The sequence below is a fragment of the Oreochromis niloticus genome, linkage group LG10, assembly GCF_001858045.2.
Source record: "Oreochromis niloticus isolate F11D_XX linkage group LG10, O_niloticus_UMD_NMBU, whole genome shotgun sequence".
Taxonomy (NCBI): Eukaryota; Metazoa; Chordata; class Actinopteri; order Cichliformes; family Cichlidae; genus Oreochromis; species Oreochromis niloticus.
Window position 1 is genome coordinate 30,278,120 of NC_031975.2, and position 19,979 is coordinate 30,298,098.

Here is a 19,979-nt window from a genome sequence, read left to right on the forward strand (position 1 = left end):
TCACAGATGAAGATGTTTTTATTTCACAAGGCATTTGTCACAAAGTTTAAAAGAATGATTGGAAGTTTGTACATGGAAAAATCTTTTCTTTTTCATATCAGAGACCCGGCTGACGTCAGCCGGTGACCATCAAAAGGGCTGTGCCAGCAGTTTGCAGTAAAGACGACACTGAAAACAACAAAACAGCAAAATGAATCCAAGCGTGCTCGTCTCTGTGGCTTTCTTGTACTCTGCACAGTGGAATCCAAACAACTCTGAAGGTAAACTGACCTTCAGCATTTCGACTGTAATATCACGGACGTGCTGGCCGAAGGTCACCGTGTGCTCTTTTGTAAGCGTTAATGCTCACAGTCCTCGAGGTGGAGGCAAGCTGTGAACAGTCTTCCTAAAATTCAGCACGGATAAAAGAAGAGAGGTCGTCGTGGGCTACAGACGGTTTCCCGGAGCCATGGCAACAGCAGCCTCGTACAATAGGTTGTTCGAGTGCAGCGAGAGGAGGAGAGATCGCAGATGAATGAAAGTGCACCATGAGAGAGGGTAGTTAGGGGTGGAAATGAAGGCGATAGTAAGTCTGCATGAAAGGTAGTGCAGCCGCTGTGCTTACTGCTCGTTTTGATTCTCGTCCTCTGCCTCCTCTCCTTTCCTCCTGGTGTTGACTCAATTAGCTCCAATGTGACAGCAGAATACCTCTGACTTGACAACAGTGCCTTGAAACAGTGTGTAATACACCTACACAGCTGAAAGCCTCAGTCCTGGCAGAGTTAAGTGGCAGCTTTTGCCCACAGAGCTACAAGGGGGAACATAACTCCTAACGCCTCTCCAGCCCTAAAACCCTCTTTGGGCAATTAAATCTCTACTTGTAGCAGCGTTATGATACCAAATGTCCAGCTTTTTAGTTGTTTATCCTTCTGACAGAATTTGGGCCTAAACAGCAGTGCTCCGGCCCAGCAAGGGGAAGGCTGTTGGCATGCCACAGCTGGGCTCCAACCCCCCTGAGTCCATGGACCCCCCTGAAGCCCTTGCAACCCTCCTTGGAACCCCTGAATCCCTCCTTGAAGTCCCTGTATTCCACCTCTGAGTCCGTCATTATGAGTTCTTGGCTCTCTGCGGGGCATGGTAGCCATCGCGGCTGTAGCCTGAAGGGATCGGGTTGCAGGTGGGGTGAGGTTATTGTGGTTCAGATCCATGTTGGACAGGAGGTGACCCAAAGAGTCCCAGCGCTGAGACGAAGGCAGGCGTATCAGGGAGGAGTAGCCTCGGTTGGGGAACACGGTAGCCGCAGGAGGCTTGCTGGTCTCGGATGTGAACACCGGGGCGCGATCGTGAGGTTCCCTTAAAGACGACGGGGCGGCTCGGAGAGGGGCGGGCTTCAGGTACGTCCCCCCCGCGGGTCGGCCAAGACCTCGCAGTAAGGTGGAGGAGGATCATCCATCAGAACTGCTTCCTCGTAACAAGGCGGCTTCCCAAACACATCCGTGTCTGCAAGAACGAGAAAATGGGAGTTAGCATTATGGACCGATAAGCTATAAACTGCAATTCCCCTAATGGCCACTGGAGGCAGTTTCCAAAAATGAGTCAATCCCTAAAGACTCCCATTTTTAAATGTCCAACCTCAAGCCAGAGCTGCTTAAATATATCAACAGTAAAGTTACAATTATTTTATTCAGCAACGTTTTGGATTATTTAACATGATTCTTAATCTAAGAATTACTTAATCAAAGCTCTGTTCAGCTCCATTCCCCTTGGCTGGAGCTGAACTAAACAGCAGGTAATGGAGTATTAGTATTAGTAGTAGTCTTTGTTGTCCAACTGAATCATTTAATCAAAACCCGGAGGCTACGTCAGTCTATGATCATAACAGTCCAGATTTTTCAGCATTAAGCATTAAGTTAGCACCTTGAGGGACTGTTGTTGTAATTCGGCAGAGTATAAATAAAATTTTATGTTAAAAAAGAAAAAAAGAAAAAAAAAAAAAGAGTAGCTTCTGGGATGCCAAACGACGACGTGGTATTTTGAACATGCATTCTATTTAATGGCCACCAGAGGGCGCCTCTTGCTTTACAAGAAGGGGAAACAGCCCTTGGCTTTGACGCTTTTCCGATCAGTTTATCGGCTCAGTCACTCATTTCAACTCATACTGAATAAAACATGCTCATTGGCTAACACCATGCCAATCACAGTTCATTATCTCAGAGCCACAGTTAGAGCCCCCTCCCCCCAACACTCATCGCATTCTTTGATAACCGATGTTTAACATCACTGTGGCTGTGTCCATGTTTTATGCTCTTTTTATACAGAAGCAAGACTGCATCAAAGATCACAGTGGGCACGAATGGAGAAGCTCTAGTGGAGGTGGGTTGAAAAGTGGCTTGCAGTAGCACCTGTCGTAAAAGGGAATCAGCTGCCTGAACTAACACTGTGTTCAAACTGAAGTAAAAGGAGGAAACTTTTAGATCACAGCTATTAATTAACACCATTGTGATGAGCTCAGTTATTTTGTGTTGTGTGTTTGTGTTGTCATCCCAAAGTAAAGTCTGTAGGACCAGGAAGCAAAACACTAATGAGCTTCTTCCCTGAAGCAGACCGGGGGGAAACCTCAGCTTTCACTGCAACACAGCATCCATTTATCATAATACATGCCTGATGCAGTGTGATACACTGGAATAAAGCCAATGTGCAGCGCACACACACACACACACACACACACACACACACACACACACACACACACACACACACACACACACACACACACACACACACACACACACACACACACACACACACACACTTACTTCATTTTCAGGTCACAACCCAAACAGCTTGTAATTACTGCACGCCCGCTGTGATACCTGTGACTGTGCTCGGCGGCAGGAACAAAAGCCATCACAGGACTTCTGCTCCGAGTTTGCGCTTCCTCTCTGTCATCTTTCGTGTTTTACCAAATCTCTTTCTGTGTCTCTTACATCACTCACTCCTATTTCAGGCCCGCTTGTTCTCCAGCTTTCCGCCTCCCTCTCAAGACTTCATCAGTTCAAGCGGAGAAACTGCATTGCAGCACGTTGTGCAACAAGACAAACACAAGCCGATGGTTCACAGAGAAAGAAGAGGTGACGATTCTCCAGCCTGGTGTCAATGGTCTGAAGTTTGTATACATTAAGATTTAAAACCACTCTCTCTTTGATAAATCACAGTGCACTCAGATATTCCCCCAATGCAACAAAATGCCAAAAAACTCACAACAAACCAGTCACGAAACACAAATGTCAGAGATGAGGAAAGCAGCGATGATTCATCCGTCTGAGATTTCAATTTACTATTTACTACAGAGGAAATACTGCGTGTCGCTTATGTACACTTGGCAGTGCTGAGTGAGGGAAACATGGAGCCATTTCAGTTCATCTGTGGAAAACTGAGTTAAAGTTTCTCACTCAGCCCAGAGCGAGCTCGGAGTAGAGCCTATTCAGCATGGGCGGCCCTGATGTAGACCCAGAAGTCGCTGGAAAGATTATATATCACCAACACAGAGGCGCATTTGTCAGATGCCTCCTGTTTTGCCGTTACATCATGCGAGGTGTCCTTCAGTGTTCCTGCAGTTTCAGATGTGCAACGTCTGAGATCCTTCCCAGACACCTGCTCACATCCTGGGCCTGACCTCAGTAAATCACACCTGAAACCTTGGCTGATTGTGACCTACACCCGTTTTCACAAGTAGAGGATCAGTAGGGGGTCCATGACCCTCTCGGAGACACACCCATAGAGCTTGGGACTCTCCACCAGTTGCTCTTAGAACTGAAGAAGCTTCTTGGATGAAACATCTATAACAAACATAAACAAGTCCATACGCTTCTGTTTCCGTGCTCTTAGACTACGACGGCCTGGATGACTTGAAACCTTCACAGACGATGTGCAGCGTCCTGAAAAAGAGGTTGGAGGCCGGCGGCTGTACAGATTCCTGGATTAACAGTCAGGAAATTACATTTCAATACATCAAAGTTATCTGCAAGTCGAGCAGATTGAAAAAAAATAAGTGTAAACAGTAAGCCAACGTGCAATCACTCAGAAAAACAGCAGCGCAGTGGTCATTAAGTCAAACTGATGTGAAAAGTTCGTGCTTCCAACACAATGTTTTGTTGTTTTACAGTTTAAACAAACTAAGGGGAGCTACTTGTTCCTAGAGCGTCACTTTGACCATTACAGGCATCAAAACTGATTCTGGTTCCTGCACTGAATATATTTATTTAAGGTTTAAAAGTCCGCAAACTGAAGTAATCACGAGGCTGTACTTTGAAACATGTCTGACACTCATCTGAGGCTGCAGAGATCTAATCACCGAGGATGAGAAGCTCCCCGTGGAGATGATTGTAATTTGGTGAAATTGTCTGAAATACCTTAATTTGCTATTCTCTTCCTGATTTCCTTTCTTGCAGGATGCACTCTGATTACACTTCACAACAGGAAAGCGAGCTTTTAGATGAAGTTGAGAACATTTCTGTCAGTTATGCAGCAACAGGTTGGTTTTTTTCCATTGTTCTCTCTCCTAATTGGCTCGCTCACACCTGCTACTAATTGCACTGATGGACTCGTCTGTTTTACATTTGCAAGAATCTCAAATCTCTGCAGTGAATGTTGACATGCATGTTCAGCAGAAGCACCTGCGCAGGTTTCTGAGCTGCTGTGCTGCTTTCAGGGAGCGCTGGGACATTAATCACGGTCAACACTCAGCTGAATTCGTGCTGAATGGATTTCAGCTGACGTGCGAGATAAGTGAAGGGAGCAGCTGTGTCTGCAGTGCGGCTGAAACAACAGAAAACAAAGTGCTGAACTGTTGTGGCTTTTAAGCGGCGTGTCTGCTACCTGACACAGATTACTTTGACATTTTCTGACATTTGAGAAAGAAAGCAACTGGAGGTGGTTGTGCTGCAGAGAGCACAGCAAAGGGTAAGATTCAGGAAAACCTGACCGGCAGCCGATGAGAGCCGAGTTTATATTTCAGTGTATCGTCAGGAATAATTTAACCCTCAGGCTGCAAACACACATCAGTCGAACTGCAGATTTCTGGAGCTGAAAGACATTTTTATATCCAGGCTGATGAATGTGCCCAGATCGTGATCAATATCTGTCGAATGTTGCACAAGCTGCCGTCCTCGTTTTTCAAACACCGAAGACAACTCGGCTCTTCAGACTGCTGCACGAGCTCTGTTTAAAGCAACTGTGCGACTTCTTTAGCCAAGCAATCAACTATATTTATACACACACACTCATACAGGTTTTATGTTTCTAAAATGACTGATGGGATCTCTCCTCAGTTTCTGTAGAGCAGTGAAAAGACTGGCTCTAAGGATATTCAAGGACAGTTTGCCTGCAGCTCAGCCTGTTTAGTCATGTAGACATGATCAAGATGAGTTGAAGTTCAAACGGAAACATCAAAATCAAAAAAGGTGATTTAATTGACTTTGTCAGACGAGCTGGTCTGAGTCTGTAAGGTTTTTTAGAGAATGGCGGCAGTTCTTCAGGTGAAAATACATTGTTGATGGCAGGGGTCAGAGAAGAATGGCAAGATTGCAACAGTAACTTTGACAATCACTGGTTCATCCAACATTCAGATGGCATTGTCAGAATTTGGTGTAAACATGAAAGCATGGAGGTATCCTGACTTGTATCAGCTGTTTAGGCTGCTGCTGGTGTAACGGTGTGGGGGGGATTTCCTTCACACATTTTCGACCCCTCAGTGCTGAGCATCGTTTAAGCACCACAGCTTAGCTGACCACGTCCATCTTCTGATGGGTGCTTCAGCTAGGATAACACACCGTGTTGTTTAAATCATTTCATATTAGAGCAACAGAGGGGAAAAATAATAAACTTTTCAGGGGTGAATTTGAAGTTCATGAAGTTAAAAAGATATTTTCTGTGAAACTGACTCAATCTTTAAGCCAGTGACGAATCATGACATGAAAAGTGACTAAAATAGGAATAATTGGGGTTTTTTGTCACAATCTAACAGCCAGGGGTCAAAACACATCCAATTATTTTTCCACAAGAAGTGACAAGAAATGCTGCCATAAATACACTAATCAGAGAAAGGAAGAGAGGAGGAGGCAGAGCCAGAAAAAGCTGACGAAGGCTCTGAGAGAACCGCTTCAGCTGGAAAAAGCCCTCCAACATCTTCCATCCATGTGTGAAGCAGCGCCTCCATGAGTGTTTTACTGCGATTACTGACGCGTGTACCGCTAATTTGGGTTTGTAGGTGTCACCCCGAGAGGTAAAAGCAGCTGTATGCAAGATAATGATGGATGGCGGTAAGAACATATTATCCATTAACACTTTTTCACAAGTATGCTGTAGTGCCTGAAAAATGACCCACACCCACACCCATCAGCAGCAGCAACCCACATACCAACCAACAGCCTGTTTACAGCCACCACAGCAAACAGCAGCGCTGGAAACCTTCAGCTGTTTGGTGAACTGTTGCCATGAAACGGGCCTTACTGATCAATGCAAATGTGTTTGTTTATACCTGGCCAGAGTCCATCAAACATGGCTCACAGATACCTGCAAGATCAGGTTACTATTGTTTCTCAGCTCTGCACCAACTCCCCTATCAACACGTCGGCTGTAAACAGGACCAGCAGCTGTCAGGACGGCTTTAAATACCCAGCAAACGCTCAGCAGGGACGTCAGCAGAAACACGCGGGCTGATGTTTCCACCGGAGGGTCGGACGGGTCCGAAGCTGAAACCGCTCACAGGATTAGGCTAATGGGAACCACGGTCGCATCCATTAGATAAAACTGACCCAGTTTAGCTGCTGTGCCTAAACCATCAAAGCTAACAATAAGAACCTTCGACCCCAGCCGTGCCCAAGTTTGAAATGTGAAACTGTTCCTGTGATCATTAAGGAGAGGATTAAAATTATCTCTCTTAATAGTTTCATTTCTGATCTTTTGATGAGTTTCCTGTTAAACTCGAGTCTCCATCAACAGCTTTACTTTGACAATTTTGTTCCCCGCTGAAGAGGAAGATGTTGAGGATTATAAATGGGTCAGAAAAGGACGAATGATTTGTATAGCTTTCCTTCCTTAATACAGCTTCCCTTTAAAAAAACAAAAAAACACAGGAAAAAATCCCAAAAGCCTGGTTTATTTTAACGGAAAAACCTTTTTGATTTTTGCAACTAATCCTGTAAATTCATGAGAGTTTAACAAAAATTATCATTTGGTTCATTCAATTCAATTCAACTCAACTCAGTTTTATTTATACAGCACCAAATCACAACAACAGTCACCTCAGTGCACTTTTTATTGTAAGGTAGACCCTACAATAATACATACAGAGAAAAACCCAACAATCATATGACCCCCTATGAGCAAGCACTTTGGCGACAGTGAGAAGGAAAAACTCCCTTTTAACAGGAAGAAACCTCCGGCAGAACCAGGCTCAGGGAGGGGCGGGGCCATCTGCTGCGATTGGTTGGGGTGAGAGAAGGAAGACGTCCCATCATGCTGTAAGTATATCAGGATTAAGCCTGATGAAAGTCTGAAGGACAACTTTTATCATTTGAAATACTGCTAATTAATTTTATGCACAGAATAACCCAATAAAACAAATATATTGATTTATCTACATCATTACTATGATGACAACCACAGAAAGCTTAACTGTCGCCATCAATGAATGAACTGACAAATTTACAAGACCAAAACTAGAACTTGCTAAATTTATGAACCAAAACTTAAAAGGAAAATAACATTTTCAAAAGGGGAAAAAAACTGAATTTAAAAAAAAAAAAGAAAAAAAAAATCTGGAGAAAATGTAAGAAGAAGAAAAAAAACTAGTAAATGTGAAAATCCTAGGTGATTTTCAGAAAATTTGACCTCTGACCTTGAAGCTATTGGGATTCGAAGTCATCTGAGATTTTTAGTAGATGCACCTATGGTATCAATTTAAAAATCCTGCGTGACCTTGTTCTTCAGTTATCATATTCACAAACTGCTCACACCGCCCGCCCGCCTGGGTGACAACAGAACCCCATCAGCCTTTTACGGATGATGGGAAACAACAAACCTTTAAAAGGGGGAAAAAAAGAAAAAGCAAAATTTATGATGGGGAAAAAACAACAACAAAAAAGGTACTCTAAAATTTATAGTCAAATACTGCAAAATTTACAAGGAAATATGTGATAAATTTAAGAAGAAAAACCACAAAGTTATGATGAAAAAATTTAAAGGGATAATATAGTAAATTCATAAAGGATCATCCAGCTAAATTGAAGGATGAATAAACGCAATCTTAAAGGGAAAACAAATTGGTAAATTTGCAAGACAAACACTGGGGGAGTTAAAAGAACTTAGAAGATCTAAAAATCCAAGATGAAAGTGCTTATTTTATGAGGGAAAACTGTGAAATCCAAGAGGAGAAACAGTGCATTTAAAAGGAAAACGCTGGAGATTGAGAGGAAACCTGCCAAATGCAAGAGGAAAAAGGCCAAATTTTTATTAACAAAACTGAAAGTCAGGGACTGATGTTTCTTTGGAGGCTGTTACTAGAAAATCATAAGCACCTCTTTCTGCTCGTATTTTAAATCCAGTAAATAAACTCTTAACTGGTTTTCATTATGAGTCTCCTCCACCTGGACAAACACAGATTAATAACAGCTAATATTAAGAAAACCATCTGTATCTGCCGCACGTTTTGCTGTGAAATAGTCTCATCTTCTGTGTTTTTAGCAGATACACAGTAAAGCTATCAGCGGCTGCTTCACACAGTGCTGCAAATGGACCAAAACTGTTTGCTGAAAGAGGCTAAAAATGCTTCTTTCCACTTTGCTGTAAAACCTCCAGCTGTTTTTACCACCTCCTCTGCTGGTGAAGTCGACTGAAACAGCTCCTCTCAGGTCTCGGCTGCCGAGCACCTGCTTCGCTTTCAGCTCTGCTGCTGCCTGGATACTAAACCTCTTCATCAGTCTGCTTTGTGGCCGAGACTCCAGCGATCTTTTGTTTCATCCTGTACTGTCTGTCTCCGCTCATTAATCAGCAGCTGATGCTCTTTTACCTCTTTCCCTTTAACTCCTTTAATTCCTCTTCTTTTTTAGATCTGTACAGATATTTAAAAGCTTGTTCGTTTTGTTCCTCCGTCATAAAACAAGCTGCTCCTTACGCGCATTGTTTTCACTCTATAGATCATTTAGATTTTCCTGCTTCACATTTTTATATTTGTTTAGAAAAAAAACCCAAGAACTGAAATGGGAGTATTCTCACACAACTATGACACCAAAATGTTAACAAAAATATTTAATTTGAAAAATATTCAATTTAACTGGAAGTTAAAATCACATCTCAGAGAGAAAACCTGGGAAGCAACCACAGGGAGAAGAGGAAAATCCATTCAAACTGATTTAAACACTTAGTTTCAGCCATTTTTTTTTCATCTCTTGGATCTGCATGATGTCACAGAGTGAATAGTCCTTGGCCGTTTCTCAATTCTCAAGTACGTGAGTACGTACTCGCGGTCTCAGCGAGTACGTACTCGCCGAGAACGCACGGGAGTACGTACCCGCTGAGAACGCGAGCACGGACTCGCGATTTGTACAATTGGAACACCAGCGTACGTGATGATGTCACAGGTCCGGAGCTTTTACTGCCGTCCCCTCTTAATTTAACTGTGAGTAACATGTTATGAAGCTTAACTTTAATCACAGCCAAACCGGTTTACTCAGGAACAAATAAAACACTGAAATAAACCAAACATTAACATTTAGAAGTGATCTAAGTGACTTATATATCATTTTTAACCTCAGTAGTGAAACCTCTATTAATAAAAATAGTGTACATGTACATACGTGTACATACCTTAATAAAAACAAGCAGGTGAGATGTTAGAACGCTTTTATTTCTATTTTAGTGGACACTCAATACTATAGACAGCTGCTGGAGTTTCTTTAACCTGAGTAGTGAAAAGACCGCGGGAGGGGGTTGAAAACGATGTGCCGGGAGTCCACTGTTCTCGCCGGCTCTAATAATCCTCGACCTCGCTGTCTGCTATGGAGCTGGCGGGTCACAGACGTTCTGGGATATTTAGCTGTACCAAGTCCACACAAGTCCACACCGATGCATGCTCGATAAAACGGGCGGAGCGAGAACACATCCGGGACCTTTTCGCGTTCTCGGCTTGATGCGTACTTCGAATTGGAACAGTACTTGGTCTCCGACTGATGACGTATCACGAGTACACGAGAACGCAAGTACGCACAAGTACGCATATTGAGAAACGGCCCTTGTATGGTTATATCAGGCACAGAAGCCACACCCTTCTGCTGTTAAAAATTTCTGCTTACGAGGGACAGCCAATCAGAAAGAGTTTGGCTTTAAAAAGGGAGGGGAGGAGCTAAAGTGGCTTGTTTCAAACAGGAAAGCCTCAGGCTACACAGAGAGAGCCGTTTTTTTGTTTTTCAAGGATTTTTCCGAGGTTTTTTTTTTCTTTTTTCTTAGAAAACATGTCAGTGTGAAAACAAAATTATCTGTCCACAGCACACCGATGCTATCTGTGATGTTTTAACCCCAATGTTGACTAAAAGGCCACAAGCAATAACACAATGAACAATCTGTCTTCAGCGTTAGATTTTGACATCAAAATCGTTTTTCTTGTCCGCATGTAAACGCAGAAACTGTTTTCTAACATCTTTACCTGCACAGGAGTTTTTTAAAGCTCAGTTTTCAGTGGAAACACCCGTGTACGTGTGGATGTAGCCTGCAGAGTATTACTTTGAGCTGCGAATCATGAACTGCTCCTCAGGTACAGTGAGAGGACAGAAATATAAAGCTGTAAATGAGCAGGATAGCTCACATACTGCAAATTACATGTACTATGTGGGTTTATTAAGACCTGAGCAACATTTTTCCTCTTCAGAGTTTAATCCGTGCGTGGCAGTTTCATTAGGAACGGGGAGTTTCACAGTCTCAGTGATTACAGAGATTCTTTGCGAAGATGCACCTCTCGGCCTCTGAGTGTCTCCTCCTTCTAATCACTCTTATTTTATTGTTACTTACTCCATCACCGCACGGCCTCCGCGGCTGTTGCCTACGCCTCAGCGGCAGCTGTCACCATGACACCATGCGGGGGAACGCTGGCCAGCATGGAGGGAGGGAGGTGGAAGCTGGGAACTAAACCGGGAACTATAAGAAATGCTCCTGTACTTTGCTTCTCTGTTTGCATTGTATAAGTTTTCTCTTTCTCTTTCCTGTTGAGCTGAGTTCAAACCACGAGGCGCAAGTATGAAAAAACGGCTTGTAAATACAGATCAAACACGGCGTGACAGGTTTGGTTATTTGCTCAGCAGCAGAGAGGAGTTCTGCTTCAGAAAGTGAATCAAGTTTACAGTAGAGACTAATAAATGCAGGAGGAGGTATTATGAATGCTGACTGCAGCTCTGCTCTCTGTGGAAACTCTTATAAGCAGTACTGGATCTGAAGAGCTTGAAGCTGTATTTTTCAGGTTACTCCTGTGAGGATGTGTCTGATGGCTGACAGGAAATGTCCAAATCACGAACACGGTACATCGTCACGAGCCTTGCTGGTCATAAAGCTGGGGCAGTATTACTGCTGAAATTTGAACTTCTCATGCTTAGCTCACTATAACTACCTTTTCCATACTGCACATGGAAACAATACAGCAGGAAAAAAATTGTAAACATATCTAATATCAACTGAAGTCAAACTGTAAGAGTGCTGCAGTTTCTTGTAATACATAATAAGCACCTTCTGCCACAAGATTAGGACCTAAATACAATTAGAGGATGGTATAAGGCAAAGTGTCTTTAGGAAATGAGGGTAGGGAGAAGGATACAGCCAGGCCTACATGAGTATTTTGGTAAACACCACTTTTTGTGTTTCGGCCTTTTAACCACACAGAAACAGGCTCTTCTGCACACAGTCCTCATTTATAAAGTGCTTTACAAACTCGTACATTACAGCTAACAGCTGGATTTTCTCCTTTGAGTGCAGCTAGCCAAACAGCAAACAGCCACTTGGTGCTAAAGAGACAGACAGTGGAAGTGGACAGTATATCCTCAGTTTCTTAGCATAAAACTCATTGTTACAGCCAGGAGCAGCACTAAAGTGATCCACTAAAACTGATTTTTAATTTTAGTGTCGTTATTTTCCTCTGAGTTATTGATTCTGTCCCTAGTTAGCTAATGTAAGTCTATTAGCTGCAACCAACCAACCAACCACATGACGTCACGTTCCATACTGAGAGAAGATGGCGCTAAACATGTTTTTATAACTTTAACTTTGAGCACTGATTTCTTAAATCCAGCTTCACAGACAGAGTTAGTTGTCAGTTTTTGAGAGCAGGGCTCAGAGGTGTAAATTAGCCTTTAGGTGTGTAGCATTTCATGTCCCATTAATCTATTGTACAAATAAATTTTTGTGCTGTTAGCGTTAATCTCGTTGCACAGGGTCAACGCGTTAGCCTTAGCGCCATCCAGCCCCACGCACGGGGCGATCCGCGTTAACTCGCTAATGGAGATTTGCCGCATTAATGCGGTTATGGCGTTAACGCCATTTTAACGAGATTAACGCTAACAGCACTAAATATTTCTCTAAACTTTATTTCAATGATGTACAATTAAAATTAGAGGCAGTGAACAATAACTTGACTATAAATGAACTAACATATTATCACAGATCAATTGTATCCTGTTTCTTCCTGGTATGTAGTTAGCTGTGTGCACTTATTATGCAGGGAAATGGGACAGGTTTAGCTGAGGCCAAAGCTGTAGACACAGGAAAACCCAAATGTTTTGTTTCGTGTTGAATTAGTTCTCATAAATGTGAAGCAAGTTTCTGCTGCAAGTCTCAGTCGCACTGACAGCTTGGCAAGATCCAGAGTTCATAAAGCTGTGACAGTGTGCGTGGAGAAGTCGGAAGACTGAATTATATCCATGAACTCTATTTTTAACAGCTAATTAAATACTAGGATTTCACCAAACAAAACTGGAGCAGACTCCATATTATTTGTTAGATACCTCTGAAAACTACAGAAAAGACCAACATCACAAACACAGTCAGGAGGCTCAGCCGAGCAGACAGCTGTCAGAGACAAACCTGTTTGTGGATGTAAATTAAGGAATTTTAACACGGAGGTTTTATGGAGATCAACTCACTTTTGGAATCCGCTTTAAGTGGCCATTAGAGGAACTGCAGTTTTTGAAACCTGAGGTTGCGTCTTAGCTCGTGAGCATTTTGTCACCTGTGAAATAAAATGATTACCTGGCATGCTGACCCAGGTCGCTTGAGGCAATGGATGGGGAACGGGTAGCGGAAGAGGAGGCGACAGAGTCTGAGGAGGGCTGAACTGTGGCGGGTCTCTGGGCAGCTGTGGAGGTTGTTGCGGTGGTGGTGGTGGTGGAGCAGGAGGAGCAGCAGGTGGGTATCCGGCAGGGTGGCAGCTGAGCGGCTCCATCTCTACAGTTCGCAGACACTGCTCCTCAGCCTCTCCTCGCGCCGGCGCTTCAGCCGGCGCTGCAGGAAGCTGCAGAAACAGCAGAGCATGACGACGAGGGCCCAGACCAACCAGAAGCCAGCGAAACAGGCCAGGAAGGTGTAGGTGCCCTGCGACATCACCATGGCGGTGACTGGATGCGCAGCGAGTTCCCCCCAAGACAGGAAGAGAGGATTTCAGATGGGCGAGTTCAGCGGTCGTCTAGAAACTCAGCAAGGTCACTTTCGTTGAGAAAGACGGAGGATAGTGACTTAAACACGGGTCGAGTCAGAATCCTTCACCAAACATCGAGATGGCTTCAAGTTTCTTGTTTAAATGTTAAAGAAAAGTGCGTCAAGACCCTTCAAGCTCCTGCCTGAAGAAGTTAAAAATCATGGGAGGAAAAAAGATAAAAAAGAAAAATCCAGTAAAACTGAAGCTTTTCTGGAACACAGCAGTCACATGGCTCAATATTTAGCCGCGCTCGTTACGCTTATAAAAGGCTGGCAGGTGATAAAAGCTTTGACAATAAGACGTATAATCGCACACATTAGTGTCCTAATTACATAAGATCCACTGAGAGATAAAATAAATCACAGAGAAATTTACAGAAGAAAGCAGGTGGAAAATTTAGATTTTTGTTCTGCATCAGCACCAAAATCATTAAGAAAAAAGTATAAATAAATCTTTGTGCTTTGAAAAAATAAAAATACTCAACATAAACATCAGTGATCAAAACCGTCTTCGTCTCTGTTTGTGAGTCTCCTCCATCCGTCCAGATGTTTCAGATGATAACCCTCTGCTGCCTGAAATACGCCTCATTTAGATGGAAATCTGTGTGGATCCCACACAGTTATTCCAAATGACTACAGATGAACTCCCCGGTGTTTCCACTGCAGCAAACCTCCATTTAAATTCTCCGAAAGGCTCCAGCAGCCTGCTTTCAATAATCCACCCTCTCAGGAAGCTTCTGCTTCGTTCCTGCTGGAGGATAAAGTTGTAACGGTTCCGTCATTGTCAGATTTTTGCAGCTGATTCTAGAACTAAACCAAACGGAGAACGTCTTCCGAACCAAGCCGACATCCGGTCAGAAGCACCAAAAAGAAACACGGCAGTGTCTTTGTTCACGTGAAGTCAAACAGCTGGTCCCTTCGGGGCCGGGGTCCCTCAGATTTCTTCCCCTTCAGATCACAGCTGGACTCCTCGGCCTCACGCTGCCCTGCAAACACACACGGGAGGCCTGCATCAGGACAAAAATCAGGCAATATTTTCGACACAGAACCGAGAGCAGGAAAAACAGCACTGAGGCTGGGCCGTTATAAATGTCAGCCGTTCATGCAGGATATAACACCGACATCAGGGGGGCCAAGTATCAGTTTCACACTTCAGAGAAGAAAAGACATTCACACAGTGGTGAGATACGCAGAACGAGACAGAATCACTGGGAACGAGTCGAATAAACACTTCAAATAGAGGATCAATTTATTACTTCAGTGTAAATCAGAAGACCATAACAGACATAAGCACCTCAGCGATAAACATGAAAACAAATGTTTAAATTCTGGTGACTTTCTACATGAGTATTTAAAAAACAAGAACATCACAAACGTAATATTAACACAAAAGTCAATCTGGATTTGGCACACGGTGTCATATCTGGGGAATAACACAGGTTGGGTCAAAATGTGATATATTTTTTAGCTTTAACAGCTGTGACACCCTCACCTGTTTGATTTCTTTCACAGACCCGTCACGTGCCCTGTATGAGAAGCTGCATGTAAGGAAGTGTTTCTGCAGGCCTCCAAATCTGCTGCCAGAGATCAATCATCCAGATATTTTAGGAAATTCAAGCATCCATGTTAAACTGAGCTCCACACCTGAGTCTATACAGAGCCAGAGTACCAGAAATTTACCCTAAAACATCCAATAATAGGATAATTCAATGTTAAAACGGCCCCTCAATAAAGAAGGACTGTAGGGACCTGAAAGTCTTCCCTCTACATTTTTCCAGGATTGTCTCTGATGGTCGATGGGAGGCATTTGACTTGGAAATATAACTTAAAAATAATGAGTTTAAACCTTTTCATATAAATATATAAACATATTACTGCAACTGAGTGATTGGGGTTTCTGTGGATGCACTTTTCTCGGTACACGATTTGTTTTTTTTAGAAACTATAATTTTAACAGTTTATGATCTGTAATGGCTCACATTAAAAACTTTTATTTTTTCTGTGAAAGCTCCAGCACATCGATCCCACGCTCATTCCTGCAGCTGCTGAAGGGTGCAAACTGAAATCATTATGATTTTCCCCTCACTGCGATGACAGGAACAAGCAAACATGTCGTTCCCAACAATGATGCCGACACTCCTTTGGACATTTTGTTCCTTCAGATTTCACACTTGGCGAACAGAAGATCCTGCAGGGCTTCATGTCAACGACCCCAAACAGACAGACAGACGTTAGACTGCAGACCTCCATCTGGAGAGATCTGATTCTGCACAACTTTAGTCTCAAGAATCGTGCTGACACAGTTTTATACTGAAAAGTGTGATGGTGCTAGGAGAGTACTGCAAGATGGTAGAAATGTAAAAAGTTTTACTGTGTTAAGCAAACATTTTTCAGTAGTGTTACATCAAAAAGGCAAAGGGTCTTTATGAAATGAGGGTAGGATGAAGTCATATGTGGGTATTTTGGTAACTGGTGCTTTTTTAAGACTGCCTTTTTTATTCCCCCTTCCTGATTCATGGTCCCTGCTTCTTGTGGAGGATTTGCCAAGTTTTTAGTTTTACTTACTTTTAGGTTTCTTGTGGGGGTTTTGTGTCTGCTCACTTCCTGTTTTAGATCAGTAATTGCTTTTCTGCATCTTGTGTCTTCTCTCTGATTCTGTTCCCACCCGAGTCTTCGAGTAACCAAGTTCTCTTTTTTGTAATTGTTAATTACATCTTAATCCCCTCCACCTGTGCCCTATTCCCGTTTCTAATTCTACAAGAAGGACCTGACACGTCTTTCTGTTACCTTTGCTCGATTGTCGTTGAATATTTGTTTAAAGCGTTTTCTTGGATATTTTCAGGGTTAGCTGATGCAAAAATCAAAAAGTTCTCGAAGGATCTTCTCATTTATAATAATTTCGCTGTAAGGCGGAGTTCTGAGTGATTATCTCTGATGACCCTCTGCAATAAGAATTTAGTTTTGTTTTTAGTTATCTTTGTAGATTTTTCCAAAATGGTCCATTTGATCTTTATCATTCATTGCGTTCGCTGGTTCAACAAAACCTAAAACCCACATCATGACTGTGGTTATCAACGTTCCAGCTCCCATTTCACTTCAACACAAAGTTGATCACCTGAGCCATGCCTACTCCAATCAGTTACATTATCAGAGGAATGGGTGACAGGAGCATGAAAAGAATGGAAAATATATCAAAAACTGCTGCTGTAGAAAGTTGTCTGTCTGGTGATTTGATCACAACATCAGGGCAGCTTTCGCTCAGCCAATTGTCTACCAATTGAAAGTCTTATAGTAGAAAGTGCTTTGAATGCTCAAATAGAGTAGAAAGCAGCACACAAGTACCACTCCATCTACCATCATGCTGCTCTGTATTTTTAACATAACAGCTGCACATTAGAGCACTAAAACTGTCCCACAGCCTAATAAAGGAGCCATAGAAATCACTTTGTCCACGTTATTTGTTGTGCATTTAACTTCACTGATTCTCAGGTAACACCTCGCTAATCTGTGTTCTAGCAGCTCCAACTGTGTGAAACAGGCTTGGCAGCAATTTAGGAGCAAGTTACTTCTTTATGTTTTTAAAGAAAAAAAATCGATGCCAACTGTAAACAATTATCTCCACATGTGCGCTGCAGTTGTTAATAACAGGATAAATTTTAATTTTCTACAGTTAATTTCAAATTTCTGGGATAAGTCTGTAACTTACATTCTTTCCATTATAGTATTACAAAATTTTGTAGTTTTACTCTTGACATCATCTAGTTAGAAGTTAAAGTAAATTTTTTAACACGAGAGTCTATGTCTTGATGCACGCTCATCATTCAGGTGTTTATCTGGACGTTGCATTTACAGTAACGTTGAAGCTCAGCTGACTGCAGCTTTCCCCAACCTTATAAACACTACATTTGCATAATGACTAAAACCAGCAACACTGTCTAACAATGGACCGCGAGTATTGATCAGGGGCCATGAGCAGCATTCACAGAGAGTTGGGGAGTGGCTGCAATCACAGCATTGTAAGATGGTGAGGCTTCCTGCTCAGTTCAGAGATGGTCTTTCTCTTTAACTGGCCTCCTTGACTCGCCCCCCCAAACCAGCGTTCTTCCCTGTTCAGCACGTCTACATCCTTATCTGTAATACAGTGCACACTGGCCTGCAGGTGTAAACAGACTGCAGAGTCCTGGCCTGACAAGGTGGTTTTTCTATGTTGTGCCATTTACCTTTGGGCAGACCAATATTTGGGGGGGGTTGAAAGCCACAGATGTAATGTTGCAAAAAAATGCATCTCAGCTGTTTGATACTCCCGACATGAGGGATCAGGAGAGGTTTTCACTTAGGCAGCAGTTTGCCCGTCTCTCCAGGATCGCCTGGAGCTTTCTTTAGGTGCCCTCCCAGCTTTGACAAATGTCCGGCTGAGATAACTACATGTACTCTGGGTCTTTTTGATATGATGATCTGCTTCCCCGGACGCTGTGTCTCTGTGTTGTAGCATCCTGATAACACCCAATTTGTGCTTCACTGAAGGAAGCGAGTCAAACCTTGAATACGTTCCATTTATGCTGGTTTACACATTACTGATGGAAATGTCACAGTCTAAGAAAGCCGGCCTGTCATTTCTCATTTCTTCCCTGATCAACTTTAAGTGTTTGATCAAATGACCAGTATCAACTTTCTGGGATAGGAGTCCATGGGGACTGACTCACTTTTGTTTGGACATTCAAGGAACTGCAGATTTTGGCACTTAGCTTGTTTTTCTTTCTTTTTTAAAACAACTTTAAATGTCTCTTATGTCTTATGTCGCTCAACGTGTTTTATTGTTGTGTTTTTGTGGTTGTTGTACTTGAGAAAGACAACAGAAAAGAATTATGCAGCCATAAAGCGATTCTCAGAGACTTCTTCTTTCTCTCCAGTCAGAACGACTCCTGTGGGAATTCCTCTCACTTTGAAATACACTCAGCAGCCGGGATTACCTCATGAGTCTAGCTAAAGTGAAAAACATTTTCTACAATTAAAAAACATTTCTGACTTTGTCATGCTGCAAGAAAATTTTTTTTTAAATGAGCTAAATGTTGAGGGCTGTGTTTTCTTCTCTGAATCGGACACTTGTGCTAGATTACCGTTTTATTTAAGCCGTGTTTCTTTCCCTCCATCCTACAGCACCTTTGGGAGTCACACCCTTGTGTCTGTTGCAATTTAATACTGTTCAGTAGCGGTGATTCATCAGCTGAGGGCTCGGTGAGGTCGCACAGCCACTGATATTTCAATCTGCTGTGAGCGCTGATATGGAAGAAAGGCTTTGTTTACTCCCCACGCTTCCTGCCTGTCCGACACAGTCATCAAAGAGAAGCGATACACACTTGGACCTCCACCTCTACACCTACAACAATACACATAACACTCGCTCTATTTTTATCTGCTCTTCCTTTTGTCTTTTAATGGCTCTCACTCGAACCACAATCTGAGATGAAGCTGATCTCTGGGAGCTGAGAGGCAATAGCAAAAGCAGGAGAGGATGCAACACAATTAAACCTCTTTAAAAAGAGATGTTTCGAGATAATACGTTCTAATTGTGCTTTTATCTGCAAAGCTGTTACAACCTCGACGAGACAACTTGAGTGCACCATCAGAGCCAAGCAAATCAAAGTGCTTCACGGAGCGAGGGAAAAGAAAGCAGGTCATTGGTTATTTCATTTTCCATCACCGTTGATGTTTGGTAACCGCACATACACGGCCCTTCTGTAGTCCAATTTATGTAGAGCCTGATGGATATGTGATTTAAAAGACTGATCTCGACATTTGGGGATTTAGAAATTCGCTATATTGTCTCTTTTTTTTCCTCAGACGCATGAAACAAACACTTGTTATTTGTAGTTATTTCTGAGTAGTTACCCAAATGACAATAATACTGTTTTATTGTTTCAACCAGTTGTAGATTTCTCATTTACGCTTTGCCCGACTGCTCAGGTCAGCTGTTTGCTCTTGTAGTGCCCAAACATATGATGATAACAGAGAAGTGGGAGAGTGCACCGCTAGTTAATAAACTACACAATATCAACGCTCACAGTGGTAAAAGGGTGTTTCTCATATCTGCACTTTTTACATTTCCATTAAACAGCTGTTATAAATGCTGATGCTTTACTGCGACAAATAGCTAATATTGGTCAATATATCAGCCCCAGCTCTAACTTTAAGTCATATTCTGAAAATTAAACATTTCAAGAATAACACTAAAAAAAAAAAAAATATCAGTGGTTTTAACCACAGTTTTA

General features: G+C 42.6%; 1 protein-coding gene across 1 annotated transcript in view; it reads right to left on the reverse strand.

Moving 5' to 3' along the window:
• The window catches only part of prr7 (proline rich 7 (synaptic)), a 27,786-nt gene continuing 7,807 nt past the window's right edge, over positions 1-19,979 (reverse strand). The window contains 3 exon segments of the mRNA XM_005472318.4: positions 1-1,479; positions 13,267-13,485; positions 13,488-14,696. Coding sequence (XP_005472375.2) covers positions 1,370-1,479; positions 13,267-13,485; positions 13,488-13,623 — 465 coding nt within the window. The 5' untranslated portion in view covers positions 13,624-14,696 and the 3' untranslated portion in view covers positions 1-1,369.